General features: G+C 38.7%; 1 protein-coding gene across 1 annotated transcript in view; it reads right to left on the reverse strand.

The window, feature by feature from the left end:
* Positions 1 to 19,102, reverse strand: part of SLIT3 (slit guidance ligand 3) — a 538,785-nt gene that overhangs the window by 484,438 nt on the left and 35,245 nt on the right. Inside the window, exons 3-4 of the mRNA XM_063120567.1 lie at positions 17,985 to 18,056; positions 2,948 to 3,019 (exon numbers count right to left, since the gene is read on the reverse strand). Of these exons, the coding sequence (XP_062976637.1) occupies positions 2,948 to 3,019; positions 17,985 to 18,056 (144 nt within the window). The remainder of the gene's footprint in view (positions 1 to 2,947; positions 3,020 to 17,984; positions 18,057 to 19,102) is intronic.

A 19,102-nucleotide genomic window follows, 5' to 3' on the forward strand; every position in this document is an offset into this window, starting at 1 on the left:
TTCAATACCTGTGAATTCAGACATTTCCATCCAGAAAACAAAATGTAAGATCTCCATAGATCTATTTCCAGAAAATGTGGCCATGCTTCTAGAAAGTCTATGATTTAAGTAACGTACTTGTTTTGTATGTTACAGAGAGAGCTTCTCACCTTTTTGGCTTAATCGTTCCCTGTTGGCACATTTTTTTATGTGTTTTTATTTACTCTGGGAGCAGGAAAGCACTTGTGCTATAGGTAATACGTTGTAAAACTTCAACAAAATAACCTTGGAAGAAAAATCAAACATGCAATGAATATGTACCAGGCTCCTCCTCCTGGCACGGAAGACTAAAATAATGGATGAATCAAACACATTTAACAGGATACTTTGCATTCCATTCTAAGGTTGATTCTCCTGTATATTCCTACCAGTAATGTCAAACAGATGTCACAAAGGACCATGTAAATAATTACAGAAGTTGCAGAAATATTCTGTAATTGAAGGGTCTGCTATTTGATTGCCACTTTCCATTTAACTTTGGCTGTCGAAGTGGTTCCTTTGTTTTATTTACACAAAGACTGCAACCCTTCTTCATAGTTATGTAAGTTGTTCAATAGTCTATCAAGGGCAAAACACATTTGCATTCACTTTAATTCTTATTGAAATGTTAAGGCAACCTTCCCTAATTTGGTGGCTTCGAGATAGTTTAGACTACATCTCCCAGCATTCCTGACCATTGGCCATTCTTGCTGAGGCTGTTGGGAGGTGAAGTCCAAAATCCAGAGGGCACAAGGTTGGGGAAGGTTGGTCCAAATTATGAAGTATCCATGGTGCTAGGAATTGAATGAAATCCACAAAATCCTTTTCAGATAAAACATATGCAAGTTAAACTTCCAACCCTTCATTCTTGTATAGTAAACATATCTGTAAAGCTTAACTGCACACTGTGAAAATGACATGTGTGAGGATACCTAGAACAACCTTTATTATAATCACCATTGCTACTGTTAACTTTGGCTGAAAACAGATGTTGAACTTATTGGCTGGAACTAGAGGATCTTGGTTGATCACAAGATCCATTAATTCTGGGAACCTTTCATATGCTGTGGCTACCAAGATACTAACAGCATTTTAATTAAAGATTTTATAGAGCTCATGATGCAGCCAATATGTAAATCTTGCATATATTCTGATGTAAATTGATCTTGTTATAAAACAGGATAAACACTTGTAAGAAATGTACTATGCAACCTACGATTGAGAAGTCTTTCAATAAATTGATGTCAGAAAATGTTCTAATTTTCCCTCATACAAATATGACTCACAGCCATTTTATTGTAAATTTTCTTTAGAGATTTGACTTTGACACTACAGTTCAATCATGACCACACTTACTTTAAGCTCAAATTCACATGTATCTAGCAAATACTTAAAGAGACATGAGAGAGGTGACAATAATCCAAGCATTCCTTCAGGCATCAAGAGACACAACAGATAATGTAAAGCCATCAACACAGCTTGAGTATACCAAAATCACTGCCTTTACGGACACCAATCTCCAAAACTTCTTCTGTCCATGTGCATTGGCTGCATTCAGATGCCACAATAAAACATGTTTTATTGTGATGGTAATGAGCCTAGACTTCCCCAGGGCTCATGAGCACTCCCCTCTGACCCTCTAGCATGGTCATGAAGAGATTGGGAGCTTTTCTTCCATTTTTAATTAACTATGATTTGTTGTGTTGCCCAAACCTGACAAACTGTAGTTAAGTGTGGTTTGTTTGAAACAAGCCAATTTGAAAGCATGGGTTATGAAGCTTGCTTGTTTCAACACACCTTAGTTAATATTAATCGTAGTTTAGGATCCAAGCAACATGCTAACTCTGGTGAACTTAAAGTGAAAGCTTCTGGTCTTCTTGCATCTGCACTGGGGTGGGGGGTGGGAATGAAGTAGGGTGACCATATTTTGGAAACCAAAAAGGAGGACAACATGGTCGGCCCCCAAGGGGGCGTGTCTAGCACCAAGGGGGCATGCCCAACTGAACATAGGCTTGGTCACATGTCTGATTTTACAGCACACATTTAAGACAAATCTGTTCTACAAAATAATTTTAAAACCTCATTTTTTAAAAAATTCCTAAAAAATCAATGGATGAACAGATCTGTTTCAAATTTGGTATGGCTAAAGCTCTACATAAAACCTATCATGGTGAAAAGTTTCATCTCTTTATCTTTAAAAATGACTATTTTAAAAATAGTAATTATAAAACCTCAATTATTAAAAAATTCCTTAAAAATCAATGGATGAACAGATCTGTTTCAAATTTGGTATGGCTAAAGCTCTACCTAAAACCTATCATGGTGCGAGATTTCATCTCTTTATATTTAAAAATGACAATTTTAAAAATAATAATTTTAAAACCTCAATTATTAAAAAAATTCCTAAAAAATCAATAAACGGATCTGTTTCAAATTTGGTATGACTAAAGCCCTTCCTAAGAGCTACCATTGTGCCAAGTTTCATGTCTTTATCTTTTAAAATGACGGAGTTATTAGCATTTTTGTTAATTCCCATTAGAGCTGCTCTTTGGCTTATTAGGAAGATTGGAAAAATCCAGATTTCCCCTCCCCCTCCCGGATTTGTCACCAAAAACCCGGACAAATCCGGGCAAATCCAGTCATATGGTCACCATAAATGAAGGAAATAGGGAAAAAAATCCAGACACAGCCAATGAAAAGGAGTTGAAACACCAGCAACTTCAATTTCGCAATCACTCTATAGCACCAGTAAAAAGACAAGGAAATGTTTCTAAAATTTGTTTCTCAGCAAAGAGCTTGTACAATAAACCAAGATACATCTCAAAATCCACTTCAAGAAGGCATCATACCAAAACCTCACAGCCAAAATTGCTGACTTAGAAACCAAACAAAGCACATATAGTACGCCAAAAATAAAAACTATACTTACAGTCTGGTTAGCTTCAGTGTGTTCTGAAAAAGGAGCTCTGGAAGAACTTGCAGTTTATTTCTGTTCAGGCGCCTAAATAAAGAATGGGCAAAGTTAATACAGATTATTTGGAGACTTGTCTATAAAGTGAAAGATCCATGAGCAGTAGACATTAAAATGGTACTGAACAAACAGAGTCTTTCAGGGTTTTTAAGATGGATTGATCTTCATTAGGGAAAAAAAAAAGTAAAAAAAGAAGTTTAACCCAGACCCTCTCTTCAAATTGTAAATAGCACATTATATTAAATCACTCACAATAGATTGCTTAAAGCACTCAATGCATATTTGATATGTGATATGCTCTTCTGTCTTTTCCCCTTCACACGCACATACATTTTACAACTTTAGATTTTAGTACTTCCAAGATAGTATGTAGTTTCGAACAAAATCTGTGTTGTACGAGACCAAAAGGGCAATCCATCTACTAGTCCTAAGCAATTCAGACAATTTTGATCACATATACTGTTATGCTGTATTCCCATTAACATATACATATATAATATTTTTAACATGTTTATTGTTCTGCTAGTACAGACAATATCCTGAACTCCCCCTGTACAATAAAAGTATTATTATTATTATTATTTATTTATATAGCACCATCAATGTACATGGTGCTGTACAGAGTAAAACAGTAAATAGCAAGACTCTGCCGCATAGGCTTACAATCTAATAAAAGTAATACAATATATATTAAAATACATATAAATTATATTAAAATATATACTAAAAGAATGAAAAATTACTCCACAGGTTTTACCAAATTTTACTGGAATATTATTCCCAGTACTTTGTGCCCGCTTACCCATATAATATTTAACCTGTTCTGATTCCATTTCCTATTTTAAAAGTTATTTATTTAAATATTTGTATCCCACCCTATATCATTGGGATCTCAGTCCAGCGTACAGATAAAATCAATTCAATTTATAGATCTTACATAATAAATGTTCTTTATGCCTCATTATTAGTCGCTCAAACTCTGTAATATTTTGTAGGTGTTGGCATGATTTAGTTGAAAATTGATCAAATTTGAACCATGACAGGCAACACCATTTAATTTGGTTTTTAATTTTTAATAGGATATTATATTATTCTCTTTCAAATATCCCTTATACCTTAAAAAAAGGTTATTTTCCATACAATAATAATGAGTTTCACCAAAGGTCTATGAGAGAAAAGACACAAGCTAACACAACGATCTCAACCAAATTGTAGAACTCTGAGCAAAGGGTTTCAAAACTGCTCTCTCATCTTTGTATCACCACAGTGTCATCCAGCAGAGTTGTTTCGAGTTGAAAAGGAGCTGCTGTGTTTTGGGGCCCAGAATAGTAAGGGGGAGTTTTCAGCAACCCATTGTGACACATTTGCAAAACACTTTTGTTGAGAAAATCAGTCACATCAGAGAAGAGGCTCTGGGATGATTTTTAAGGCAGCCAACTGTCTAGTTCTGATGGAGGAGTTTCATCATGTTAAATCTGAGGATGTGAACAAGTTGCTTGGAGAAGCAAAGCCAAATACCTGTTGTTGGACCCTTGCCTATCCTTGTTATTAAAAGTCACCAGAGGAGACCAGGCCAGTAGAGTGGTGGAAATGGTAAATGGTTTTTGAGGGGAAGGCTGTGTCCCAGTTCCTGTAAAGCAGGGGTGAACAACTTGCAGCACTGCCAATATTTTGGCCTACAAGTCCAATCAGCCCTAGCCAGCATAGCAAATGGTGAGGTAAGATGCAAGCAGTAGGCTAAAACATTGGAAGGGATCTAAGTTGCTTTGCTTTAAAGGAAGCTGTGGTAGAGCCATTTAAAAAAACACAAAAAAAAACCAATGTTGGATTCCACCACTCTAAATACTATTGTCTAGACCCCAACAATCCTTTTCTGGGCATGGTCCTAGACGGAGTGGCGGTGAATCAACTCCAGGCCTTCTTGGATGAAGTTCATTATTTGCATCCTTTCCAATCTGAGTATAGGCTGGATTTGGGGAATGGAGCAGCCTTGGTCACCTTGGTGAATGGTCTACACAGGGAATTGAATCGGGGAAAGCATCCCTGTTCTTCTGGACCTTTCAGTGGCATTTTAAATCATTGACCATTCTGTGGTGTTCAGCCAATATGGAACTTGGAGACACTGTGTTGCAGTGGTGCTACTCTTACTGGCTGAGTGCTCCCAGAAGTGGTGCTGGGGACTACTGGTTGGATGCAAGAAAGATATCAGATTCAGCATTGTAATAAGTGATGCTACCTCCAGTATTAGAGACATGTACACCCGTTGCTGGGAAACATGGGGAGGAGGGTGCCGTTGTGTGTTTGAGGTAAGGTCAGCATTTGGCAGGCTGGGATTGACTGTTGGACCTTTCCCTGCCAGACTTAGGTGGCAGGGAGTTCCCTTGGCTGAAGTACAAGCACAGGACTCCTTCTGCCTGAGATTTTCCCTTCCCTGGATTGTGTATTTGGAGCTCAGCATGTGGCAGGCTGAGATTGACCATTGGACTTTTCCTCTGCCAGGCTTAGGTGGCAGGGAGTTCCCAGTGCTAAAGTAAGAGCACGGAAGTCCTTGTGCCCGAAGTTTTAAATGCACACACACCATGAACTTGTTTAGACTTTGGCCATGTTCCCTGAGTAACCAACGTGTGGCCGCGTTTGGTCCAGCTCCCTTGGGATGGTTTGTGAAGTCTTTCAAGAATTCCCCATTGAGATTGCTTGAAGGAGCGTACCATGAATCTTTCCCTTCCCTTGGTCGGGTTTGGAACCCATTTTTGGAACCATTGAGATGACAACTGGGAAACCAGGTTTGTTAAAGCATTTTGACTGTACATTATCTTGAACCTTAAGAGTGTTCTGAACATCAATCAGCTTCGGGTGGTTTTGGACGTATGTAATAATTAAGCTTTTCACCGTGAGATTTCCCTGAATAAAAGAAGTCTCACTGTTTGACTGTCCCATGTCAGTTTGCCAGCATGTGTGAATGTCAGAGGGAATGGGAAACATGACAATGGCTCTTCTTATGTTCTAACTTTGAATTTTTGAGTGTTCAGAATTCATAAAAACATAGGAACCTGCCTTAAACTGCATCAGAGCATCGGTCCATTTAGCCCAGTATTGTCAACACTGAGTCGAAGCAATGGCTCTCCAGGGTTTCAGACAGGAGTTTTTCCAGTTCTATCTGGAGATAGCAGAGATTGAACCTGGGAACCTTTGCATGCAAAGCAGATGCTCCACTGCTGAGCTATGTCTCTTCCCTTCAAAATCTCCCTACCCTATTCTGAGTTGGGTCCAGACCCTTTTAGCTTTGGGTCCAGCTCCCATCTGTTATGCTAGTCAGACTTCCCTACCACAAGCAAGACCCAACAACCTTTGCTAAGAGAGTGGAAGTATCCAGTGTAAGGGGAATTCTATTGGGGCCTATCCTTAGCTGGAAATGACAATCCTGAGCATTCTCAGGAGTGTCATATCCAGCCAGAGATTATGACGTTTGTAATTTTCTAAGTGTCATGAATAGAACTGAGAGTCAGAAAAAAATACACATCTCATCCTCCTCAGTCATAATTTCCTGCTGAAAAGCATGGGTGGTTACATTTTCCCTGTATCCTAATTCTACTTTATTAAGATTTTCACATTATAAAGGCCACAACGTATCTTTCCTGTGTTTAGCTTTCCTCCAGCCAGTTATTATGTCGTCATTTATTAATACATTTCTATGCTGCCCAACAGGAGGAGGGACCTAGAAGCAGGTTTTGTTGGATGGTTGAAAAATCCCTCAAGGTTTTATTTTAAGCATTCAATAGGAACACTTGACAAATCTAAACGGTTTCTGAAGCAAACACAGGATGGGGTCACACATCTCTAATTACAGTATGTTTCCATCTGAGTATGGCAACTCTGCTTTTTAAAAAACTTTATAGATACAATCGATTATGACATGCTGAGTGGTGTGTATATATGTTTGAAATTGTGAAATATCCTGTTGCAGTATTGAATCTATGATTGTATTCACATCTGCAATATACATTTCATCTTCTACAATTACATTCTGGTGCTCTATTACTCCAAACACTTGTTTCCTATTTGTTCTGTTTCCATGGAGTTATATCAGAGAACAACTACTTTGCTCAGGTCTAGATTTATTCAAATACTTCAGGACATAACAACACATAATCTATAAGCAAATACTTCATTTTTCACGAAGGATCTAGGTTCTGAGATAGGTGTACCACTGATAAAAATTTTTGGTTTTTTGTGCTAAGCTACATTAACAGTCTTTAATTTCCTATCTTATGGTTCATTAAAAAAAGTGCACTGGAAATATCCAAAGACAAAATTATTATTTTTAAAAAAGATTATATGCAGAAGAAATGAAGCTATTCAATACAAATTCCAAGAGCTTCTTTAGCCACACTTCAGTTACACTTTATGATTGATCAGAGGTTTATGAAAACCATTCACACTAAGACCATAGATAACTGCTGAGACCCAGAGAAACAGCAGGACTAAAATCACAGTAATTCTCTCTGTATACATAGGGTTGGATCCAGAATCTGCCTTCCTTTGGGACTGTTGCGTTGTGCTAGGCACCTGGCTTACCATGGGTTGTTGTGTCACGCGAACCCATGCAGCAGGGGTTGTTTGAGAGTTAGACAGCCCTAAAAAAAAAACATGGCTTGGTTGTCTAGCCTGCACACAACCCTTGCCACCTAGGTTTGCACAACACCCATGGCAACCTGGGCAACTGTGGGTGTCATGCAAAAATGACACCCCTGGAAGCCCGGCACGATGCAACAGCCAATGTGAATAAATTAAACCATGGTAGTTTGTTGTAACATTTTCCCTGTTCTTGATTAGCAGCTGAGGGAAGGAGGTGACAGGGAAGTCCACTTCCGCCAACACAGTTGATCCAGTATGAATCTGGATCCAACCCATAGAACCTTAAGGAGATCCAGACTACAGGAACTACAACTTTCATCCCAGCCAGAAAGGTTTCAAGAATATCAATTCCATGTATTGGCCTGGTCAATTCATCCATAGCTGTAACCTGAATATGACATGACACAAGAAAGCAAGTTAAATTAACGTCTCAATAAGCAAACGTTGGCACTGGAGTGTGATTGACAAAGGGTGGTCTAATGTTTGTACTCACATCTTTAAAAGTAACAAAACAAAAACACAAGACTACTTTGTTCCTTGGCTTCTAATCCATCTGTGTTTCAACAGACATGTGGAATTTAGCAGCTGGGATAGCAGCGCTTTCTTTAGAAGTAAAACTTATGATTGAGAACTTTGGGTGTGACTTCGTCATTGTTTAGGAGGTTTGCTCAAGTCACGTGAGCTAATCAAGAGCAGTTTATTTGACACAGCTGTACTTTGTTTACATATATTTAAGGATGTGTGAAATTCAGTTAATATCTAGGTGTTTTTTTTTAAAAAAAAGTAACTGTCTAAACCCATCACTATGCGAAATGAAACAAATGCCAAGCAATTTGTATTTTGAATTATTTTGTGCAATTGCTACTTGTTACACAGACTGCTGGAGCTCAGTTAATGTGAGAAAAAGAGAAGTCAGAGCATTAACAGGCTGTATCTGTTAATATTTGAATTCTTTATTTAAAATGTTTTTATGGGCAAGGTTTTAAAGGAGATTTTCTGAAACAATTCTAAACAACGAAACACTGGATTTCGAAAGTGCAGAATGGAGAATCAATACATAGTGGGGCCAGATCTACACCAAGAAGGATATGAAAATGGTTTGAAAACTGTATATGGAGTGTGTCCTCAGCCTTTATTTAGTTATTTATTTATTTATTTCCATTTCTATACCGCTCAATAGCCAAAGCTCTCTGGGCGGTTCACACTTGTCACTACTGTTATAAACTGTTTTAAAGCAGTAGTGTAGATCCTGCCTGGCACAATCCTGCCCCTTACAAAGGTTTTGAAGAGACCCAGCTCCCTTGCTATCACAGCTTATGCAAGAGGAGTGTCCCAAGACAGAAAGGGGAAATCATAGAGCTATCAAGTGTCTCTACCAATGACTGGGATGGAGCATGAAGGGGCTGAACATATTGGCATGCAGTAGCCAGACAGGGCCCTGCATGGTTGAGAAACCTAAATGAAAATGCTGATCTATCTGCTCCTTTTTTCTGCCTCGCAGTCACAATGATGAGTCCAGATGCTCTACAAATCCCAATGAAAAGTAGGAAAGGAAGATAACTTTTTTGAGTATGTACATTTCAATGGCAAAGAGGTCTGGTTCTTATGTTCACAAAAGTAGCAAAAGGATAAACACCAGCATTTCTTGTTTGGTCTCTCTTACGCTGGTACACTGTCTCTTGTTCACTTTATGTTCACTGTCTCTTGTTCAATTTCCATACTCACCCAAATACTCATGGTTTGTAATGTGACCAAGCTAAAACTACACCAAATGCTCAAATCAGAAGTGAGCATATATTGTTGTAAGTCCGGTTGTGATGTATGGTGAATGAATCAAAAAAAGATGTAAAGGAGTCCTTTATTTAGAATATGATTACTGAGAACTTTTGGCCAATTAAATCCTTTTTGTTAATGTCTTTTGTCACATTTATGATTTCCAGCAACTATTTGCTTCTAAAACACAATGTACTTCTAAAGTAAAAGTGCCTGTCCTCACCCTCATTTTGATCTCTTCTTTTCAATTTACAAAGATGTTTAAGTAGGCTCAAGCAAAATAGACTTTTCATGATTACATCATCAATCTGTTTTTACCTTCAACTGCAGGGCAGATGTTCACTTAGAACAATAATAAATACACCAGCCTGTTAATTATACCCAGTGATTCTTTTATATCTTCCAGGTGTTTTATTAGGCTGCCTGATAACAGTTTTTGTAAAACATTTCCAGTCTTCTTAAAACAAAAACACTTTATATAAATAGTGTGCACGCACTCACTCTCTCTCGCGCACACACACACACACACACACACGAGTTTCAGTTGCCTGCTGATTAAACCATTGCCCCCTTCAAAAGTTATTAGAAAAGATATAGACACACAAAAACACCATCATGTATCCGCTGAAACGTAACTTGAAAGATATTCAAGAGAGGTCAGAAGACTCAGTTCAACCTAGCAAACAGAGAAAGAGGAAACTGATGTACAACCCGAAGTAGAAGGTACTGCTGACACCCTTTCAAAGGCAGAAAGAAAGCCAGGTTCCTAATATTTATAAACAGGCATGTCCAATCCAGGAACTTCATAAGGGGCTGGTTCTGAATGAGGCTTTAAGGAACAGAAAGCTCTTGTTCCTTCCCTCTCCTCTTCTCTCGCAAATTGCAATTTCCTTACTCTCTTCCATGTTATCTGAACAAGCAAACTATGGTCAGTACAAACCAGGGCTGGAAACAACAATTTTATCCTGGTTGCCAAGTACACGCCATAGTTTGCCAGATTGGACAAAATGGCAGACTGCGGCTAGCCACAAACCAAGGACCAAGGGAATCATGGCATGTAAGAGGATGAGATGGGATTATGCGAGGCAAAGGGTCCTTAATGGATTGTTCACATAGCATAAACCTGGTTACGTGCTATGTCTGAATTAAACTATGCCCCACCAATTGAAGGGGCTACTGTTCAGTTCAAGCCCAACAGACCCTGACAATGTAGGACACTGCTGCCAGAATTAGACTTGGAGGGAATCTACACGTCGTACTGAAGGCGCTTGCATGCGCCCCCAGTACGCCCCCAAAACGATGGTGTAGATTCCTGCCTACCTGCAGCCCAGAAGAGACGGAGGTGGCGGCGGCTGGGGAATCTGGCCGCTTCCTTGCCGCTGCCTCCCCGCCGGCCTCCTGCTGCCGGGGTAAGAGCGACCCGGGTCGGAAGCTGAGCTCTCCTGGCGTACTGGGGGCGCATGCAAGCGCCTTCAGTACAACATGTAGATTCCCTCCTGGATGAACTATTCCAGCATCCAGTCCTAGCCTCAGGCCACCAATAAACACACAACTCTATTTTTCATCTGAAACTGGAGCAACTGTTGCAGATTTTAGCTACTGTCTGGAGAGTATATGAGGGTATAGAAACCAAAGCTGAATATAAATCAAGATGGTAGTGAACGGGAATCCCACTTATCAATGACTGGGGAACAGGCTCATTAATAATGGAATTTCCCCCTCATTATATAGTTAGGATCAGTCTAACGATACTCCTGGAGCCTCCCCTGGTCACTTCAATATATTTTCTAATGACCAAGCCCATCAACTTTCCTCATCACATGATGAAGACTACGGCTGCTAACCCATGTGAAGAAAACTAACAGAGAAACTCATCCTTACCATCAGGGTCTAAAGAATTTATGAATAGACTTCAAGGACTGGAGATTGAAACCAACGTTTTTTAAAATAACCCTGAGAATTTCTTAGACAGGCAGGATATATATTCTGAAAATAAATGGGTGATTAACTAAAAATATATGTTTCAAAAGTTAATACTATAATTCTGTCTGTGGACACACAATTAATATGTAATTATTTGTGTGTGTACTACACTGCAGGAAAAGGGAATTATATATCAACATTAGTCTTGCATCTGGTCAGGAAACATATTTTGGTCTTAAGGTTCCTTGGGAAATTGCAATCTATTTTAAGGATCCCCACCCTTACATCTTGTCTGTCCTAACGCGGGAAAAAAACAAATATGACAATCAACCATGACTGGCAACAGCTATTATTATCACCACCTGAAGGAGTGTCCCTGCTATTCTGGCAAGAGAGCTGAAAATATGCCTAAGGGAAGGTGACACACTGATAAGCTTGCTTCAAGTTCTCTTTAAAGAATAGTTGTCAACTGCCCAGAGTGCTTCTGGTTTTGGGTGGCATAGAAATGAAAGTAATAACAATGATAATAGCAGCTTAGGCCAATGCACACAAGTGTGAATTACACTGGGACTATCAAATAGCACCACCTATCATTGATTGTGGCCTTCTTAAGATAGATTTTTATTTTTAAGGGTTATATACTGCTCCATGTCTAACAAGATTCCTGAGTGGTAAAGTAATACAATCTCTCCTCTATAAAGTCTGTGAGTATCTAGAAGCTTTTTCTTATGTACTAGTTCATTTTATTTTCATTTTTAAAGTCTAAAAAATTATGTTCTTCTTTTCCAAGATGTATAAAAATTTCCCAGTTTTATGTATAAACCAGTTAAATTATTTGTGTGAACATTCCTACATCTCTACATATGGAGGGCCATTAATTTGGTTCCAAAAATTAATGAAGAAAGTAAAAAGCTTTACATCAGTGCTACCAAGACCAAACTACACATTACGGTAAATGGTTTGCAGAAGCCCCACCTCCCAAGCCAGTTTTCACATTCCTCATTCCTAATATCTAAATAGAGTTTGCTTCATCCTCATTCCAAGTGGATCAGGACTGCTTGGATGTGTCATCTTTGCCCAAGTGGCAGCCCTGTGGCCCCTCCCACCATGTGAACTCCAACAACTGCCAGAGGCACCTGAAAAACCTGCATGGGCTTGGACTGCTTGAACTCCTTGTTCTGCCTGAAAGGCCCATTTCAAGCATTATGGCACCCACCCCTCATCTCTCTCGCCAAATCTCAATCCTAAACATTGACATCCCTCCCCGCAACTTTCCATTCTCCAGTCCTCTCTGGATTTGCCACTTGCTCATCCAGAAAGCAATCACAGTCCATGCTTTTCTTTGCTCAGTCTCTCACTAAACACTACTACTTTTCCTCCCTGAAACTTGGCTTCACCTCTCTGATACTACTACTTTTACTGTTCTCTGCCTTGCAGGTGTCTCATTCTCAAACTCAACTCACCCAGAAGGTGGTGGTGGTGGTGGTGATGTCCTTCTTTCCAGGTTCTGCTGTTCTAACTTCTGCCCATCGCCCCAACTTAATGCAATGCCCAGTTGAAATAAAATAATCATGATGTCAAAACATGAGGCAAGTTCTTTTCAATGTTATGGAGGAGGAGTGGGGAATGAGATGTGCATTTACCATTATGTCTAATTTATCCGCCAGATCTTAATTCACTAATTCAGATGAGCTGCTGCACTTCATTCACCTTAATAGAAAGGGCAAATCTCCCTCCTTGATGTTCACACTCCATAAATTCAAGGGAACTTCATACACTGATGCCAAGGTCATAATCTCCACATGCTCTCTGTAGCATCTTCTATCTCTCAGGAAGACTGAATATTCTGTCTATGCACTGTGTTTCCACATGAATGCTGCTGACTAACATGTCATTGTATCACTCAAGCCTTAGCTAGACCTAAGGTTTATCCCGGGATCGTCTCAAGGTCATCCCTGTTCATGTAAATGACACACAGGATATCCCGGGAGCAGGCAGGGGCGACCCTGGGACGATCTCGGGATAAACCTTAGGTCTAGCTAAGGCCCTTGTGCATGTTATGTGAACTCCAAGAGCAAGGAGGCTGCAGACAAAGGGGATTTTGTACACCCTATTAGTGGAGGCAACCTAACATTCTACAAATGCATTTAGAAATCCATGCTCTTAATTGTGAAGTAAAAATGTTAACGTTCATGTCACAAAACCAAGAATAGTTTAAGGGAAGAATATATGGGAACATACTAAATCTATTGTTTCAGCAGTATTCTGTGCTGCTTCCAAAGTACTCTCTTCATTCACTACTATAATCCTTGCTTTGCAAGCACAGGAATTGTGGTTTTAAATCCTCTGGTCTATTTAAACATGACCCTTTTTGTTTTTTCTTGAGTTCTTATGGGTCAGCGACCTACTATGCAAATGTTTTTGATGAAATCAGGATGGCTTATTTTTCTATTAGTTAAAATAAGCTTCTGTGTTTTTCAGGGCTGTACAAATGCACCCATGCGGACCAAAATAATTTCTCAGAATATACATCTTGTGGTCTTCCTAGCTGCCCTTTTCCTGAGTTTGGCTTCCTCCTGTGAAGACCTGTTGACAGAACTGCTAATGGCTTCCTCCGCAGAAGAGGCGCCAAATTTTTAAGTGTTTAGGAAGGAGCAAAGTCCACTCTAATCATCAGTAAAGAGAGATCAAAAAGCTCCATACTGCAGAGTGCAATTATTGCTTACTGAAGACAGACATGCCATATTATGAATGAAGCTTACTATTACTGTGCTGTCAATCATATTAGCACACTGATAATGCAGAATAGGTAATAGTGTAATCCATTAAAAAATCATGGAGACCAACAAATAGGGAAGGCTTTAAAACAGAAACAACTGTTAGAAGTTCCATCAAATCCAAATCACAAGCATAGTTGCTCCATTCAATATATTACCTTGCTCATATTAATAAATCACTTCTAAAAGTCTGCAGCTGATACTAGCTTGGAAGGACTGATCTGCAAAGGCTTCAACCTTTTAAAATGAAGCAGATGATCCACATCTTGGTTTCCCTTCTTTTCTTCCTCCATACTCTATGTGATTTATTTCTTCTTGTGAAGAGGAATACATCTTTTATATTCAACCATTAACTACACATAGCATAAAACATATTAGTTTAGTAAGACATAACTTCACCATCCGACGTGGCATCAAATAGTTGCTCTTAAGAAAGTGTGTGCATTATAGTGCCTATTTACTGCTTAGAGATATTTTTTAATATGTTCAGAGGTATATTAATCTATTAAATAAAACTGATTAATATATTCTGGCTCATTACAACCCAGTTCAATATCCTATTAGTCACTGAATAATCAGAAGGGCATGACAAGTGCACGTTGTGGTGGACCAAACTTAGAAGCGGTTTGCAAGTTTTGACATTCTATTTTTCCCCAGGGCCAGTGTTGCAGTAGCTATCAGCAATCCCACTCCAATAGCAGATACATTATTTTTGAATGGTTGAATTATCTACCAGTGAGTGGATTCATGTTTGGGCTTCCTAAGGCTATCTGGCAAATCTCCTAAGTTAAATTACACTGCATGGCTCTAAAGCAGAGTGGACAACTTTGGCAGGTCCGGGGACCACTTTATAGTCCTGGATGATCAGCAGCAGCCCTGTGGCATTGTGGCAGAACCCACCCACCCCAAAGCTAAATTGGTCATTTCTAAGCTTCTATAGTGGTTTGCTGCAGATCTTTGGGTGCAGCAGGGAGCTCATAAGAGACCACACCCCAGTTTTAAAAATTAACATGTAAGATAGTTCTGTATAATTTATGGTATGCTCTAATGTAATGGAACATAAGAAGTTGCCTTATACCAAGTCAGAATACTGGTCCATCTGGCATAGTATTCTCTACACCAGTGGTCTTTAATTGGTCCAGATCTGAGACCTACCTCAAACTCCCAACCTGCAACATGGGACCCACTTTCACAAATGCCCAAGATGGTGGCAACAGCTTTGATTCAACCCATATGGACTGATGTTGTGTCGTGACCCACCAGTTGAAGACCATTGCTCCACACTGACTAGCCGTTTCAGTGGCTCTCAAGGTTTCAGGTAGAGTTTTTCCCCAGAGATGTCAAAGACCGATCCTGGAACCTTCTGCATGCAAAGCATGTGTCTGCCATTAATCTACAGCCCTTTCCTTTGAATGGATCCCTCCACAGTAGCACTTTTGCAACAATTCATATATGGAAAATTGGATTCCCCCCCATAAGTGATCTGAGAACAAGAGGTAACATGAATCTAATTTCCTGTTAATGGATGCTTTCTTGAAAATCATTGCCAAATCCAAACATAACAGTTTTACACATTTGTGCTTCAATAGGAATAATTCCGAAAGCACCCCCACAGAAAAAGAGACTATATAGAACTAGTCTATAGTCCACTGGATGTTATCCAACCTAATCCACTGCATTTACTCTAGGCCAGTTCTGTCCAACAGAAAAAACATTTAAACCCTAGAAGAGTGGTTATTTTCAAGCACAAGACCAACATGACCTAAGTGGAGATTAACAAGAAACAGCTGAGCAAACATTTATTTACCCCAATTCATCAACTGTCTTGTTAGTGATTAAATAGGAAACTATTTGCAAAGAATTTCATAACATTCCTTTCAAACAAGGAAAATATTCTTTGATTGATTTCCCCTCCTCTCTCTCTCTCTCTCTGAAAAATATTTCATAAAGATGAACAGTGACAATCCCTGACAATGGCTACTTCCTCACAGCTAGTAAAACCTAAGCCTAAAAACAAACAAACAACAACATCATACCATGAAAACTGCTCAAATCAACCAAGAGAATTAACTTGAAATATGTAAATCAGATATCTGTAACTAGATTTTCCTCTCAATATACAGTCATTCTGTGTAAATGACTGGAAGACCAGACATGGAAGTTAGTATCAAAGTATATAAATACATATCCCAAGGAATGAACAACAATAGCCCACACTTTCCACATTATGTGCAGCCAACATATATTGAAGAACTTCACTGCTCACATTGGAGTTTTGTTGTAAAACAGCTGTTCTACTGACATAAAGAACAATAAGAAGTCAACTGTTCAGATCTCTACTAATCTGAAGATAAACCATTTACTTGCCTTCACAGTACTGGATACAATTCATTTTAGAGTAGCCAACACCACCACTGACTGAACAGCAGTTTTCCTACGGTGGAACACTTTCCAAGGCCACATTTTATTTGCACTTAGTAATTCAACTACCCAAATATGTTGCTGTCTATTAAACTAAATCATTGCATTATGGCTTGAGAACTTATGTGCATCCAAATGCTTAATCTAAGTTACAGTTTTTAGGAAGTGTAAATCTTCAAAGCAAAGTCACTTGAAAGCTGTCAACAAGTGTGTTTTTGGCCTGAATACACACCTTTTCATATATTGAAAATTTACATGCAAGCAATAAATTTCAAAGAAAAATGTCCATATTTTTAGTTTGTTGTTTTAGCTTCCCTTTGATGTGTTGGCAAATGAAATACGATTAAAACAACATTCATTTAGCATTAAGGTTTCATGCCTTTTGAATAACCACAAATGAAACCAGTATTATTTTCAATGATATTTTATTGCAATATTAATGACTATTTGGCCAGAGAAAGTCTAGCGGTTATAACAGCTACTTTATTAAAACGGGCTAATAATATTTCTTCATCTAATATAACAGATCAAAATACAAGTGTAATTAAACATTTTCAACAGGAGTAAAAAGGAAATTGCATGAATAAAATCTAGCTTTAAAATGTATCCTAATGTTCACTGTTCAGCTATGCAAACTGCATCAGTAAAAAGTATTGCCATTTGGCCTAGCACACATTATGTCACACTTTCCACAGTATGTAAATACTTTCAGTGATTGATATTTTTTTCTTGGAGATCATTTGCTCAACCATTTTGACCCATGAGGCACTAAGTTGAGCCTAGATCACATTATGGCATTCATCTACAACTGCACATCTTTTCAGAGATGGCAACTGAACACCAAAAGCCAATAAAACCTCAGCTCACTGAACAGCACATGATATCAGTGATATAAATTATATAAATAAATAACATATAACCAAGTTTTAAACAGGGCACACTGTAGAAGGTTTAACTTTTCTATACAATTATAACAAGTTGAATATGCGTCATCTCCAGGTTTAGACCACATTTTTCAGGATATAGCCAGCTGCTATGATGACATGTGTATGACATTGACTGGTTCGCACGATTGCTGAGGGGGAAATAAGCCACGGTAACTTATTTCCTCTACCACACGTGCCAGCTGTATTCCAGGCAGATTTGCATCATTACCTTCACTGGTGCATCTTGCCTTGTCATGCTGACCCAATGAGGGGGCTTGTTGCTGTGTTTAACAAGCTACTGGAACCCCTGGGCTGTTTTACAATTCTAGGCTGGCTTGTTAACCACCACAACAAACCCCTCTCTATGGGATTGCACAACACAGCAATCTGTACTGGTAATTATGTGAATCCAGCCCCCGGCCCCCAGTATGCATGGTAGGGGAAACTGGTGACGGTGGCTAATTTCCCCCTCTGATCATGTGAAAGATAGTGTACAACCTCTTAACTGGGGAATTTGGTTTAGCAAGACATAATACTTACAGCCGTTCTAGTTGTTTTAGATCTTGAAACGCTCCACGTTCTATCACACTAATTAGATTCTCTTCCAAATGCCTATAAAACACATGTATTGGTGTTAAAAGAATAAGCAGCCTTCAAATTATTCAAATTGGGCATCTAAAAGATTCCCCCTCCCTAAACATCTATATGTCTGTCTGTGTCTCTCTCCAGAATAAATATACACACAGACAATGCCTTTAAAAAAATGCTTTCTCTGTCATTTTGTTTGCTTGCCTTTCTCATGTGTCACATTAATATGTGACATAATGACTATGAACAGTGGAACTTACTTCTGAATAAACATACATAGGATTGTGCTGCTAGTACGTAGTAATCATCAGCACTACTCAGTTAGCTAGACTTCAGGCCTAATTAACAACCGATGCACACATCACTCAGTAACTGTCAACTGAATATGTAAACCATCTTCATTGAACACTATATTAGAGGTACTATCAGCTGATTGATATCTTTCCGTTTTTGATCTGTCATGGCTCTTTCATGCATACAAGTTATTACTTGATGCTGCAGTGTCTGAATAATGAATAGCCATGGGCGAACTTTGCCTAAGGCTGAAATTCTAAGCATACTTACTCAGAGTCAGAACCAAAATTCCACTGAGCTCAGTGAGATTTATGTATGAATAAATGTTTTCCAGATCACATTTTTAGGTCTGCGCATTCTATTAGTAAGTATTCATTAGTTTGGTAATTCATTAGTACATGGTTATTTCTACCATGGCATCGCTTCAATAAATCAGACCATTGTCTACTTTGCTTTTTCTTTCAGTGGAGACTTCTTGTCACTTATACTAGTCTGATAAACAAATATACTGAGCTGTACTGAATTTGTTGCCTAAAGCCAAGTTTTGAACAAGTAGAAAGGTATAATGTATTTATCAAAATCAGATGAAAAAATTACCAATAGTGGACCACACTGCACCACTGAAAAATTAAATACTTGGGTGCAATCAAATATATGCTGAATAGTTGGATATCTGCTGAAGGCAAAGTAATAAAAAAAAATCACACAGTCTGACAACACATAGGTGAGTGCATTGCTTATGGGAGCTACTGAATATTAAGTAAAGGAACTGCTTT

Source organism: Elgaria multicarinata, chromosome 3 (assembly GCF_023053635.1).
Source record: "Elgaria multicarinata webbii isolate HBS135686 ecotype San Diego chromosome 3, rElgMul1.1.pri, whole genome shotgun sequence".
Taxonomy (NCBI): Eukaryota; Metazoa; Chordata; class Lepidosauria; order Squamata; family Anguidae; genus Elgaria; species Elgaria multicarinata.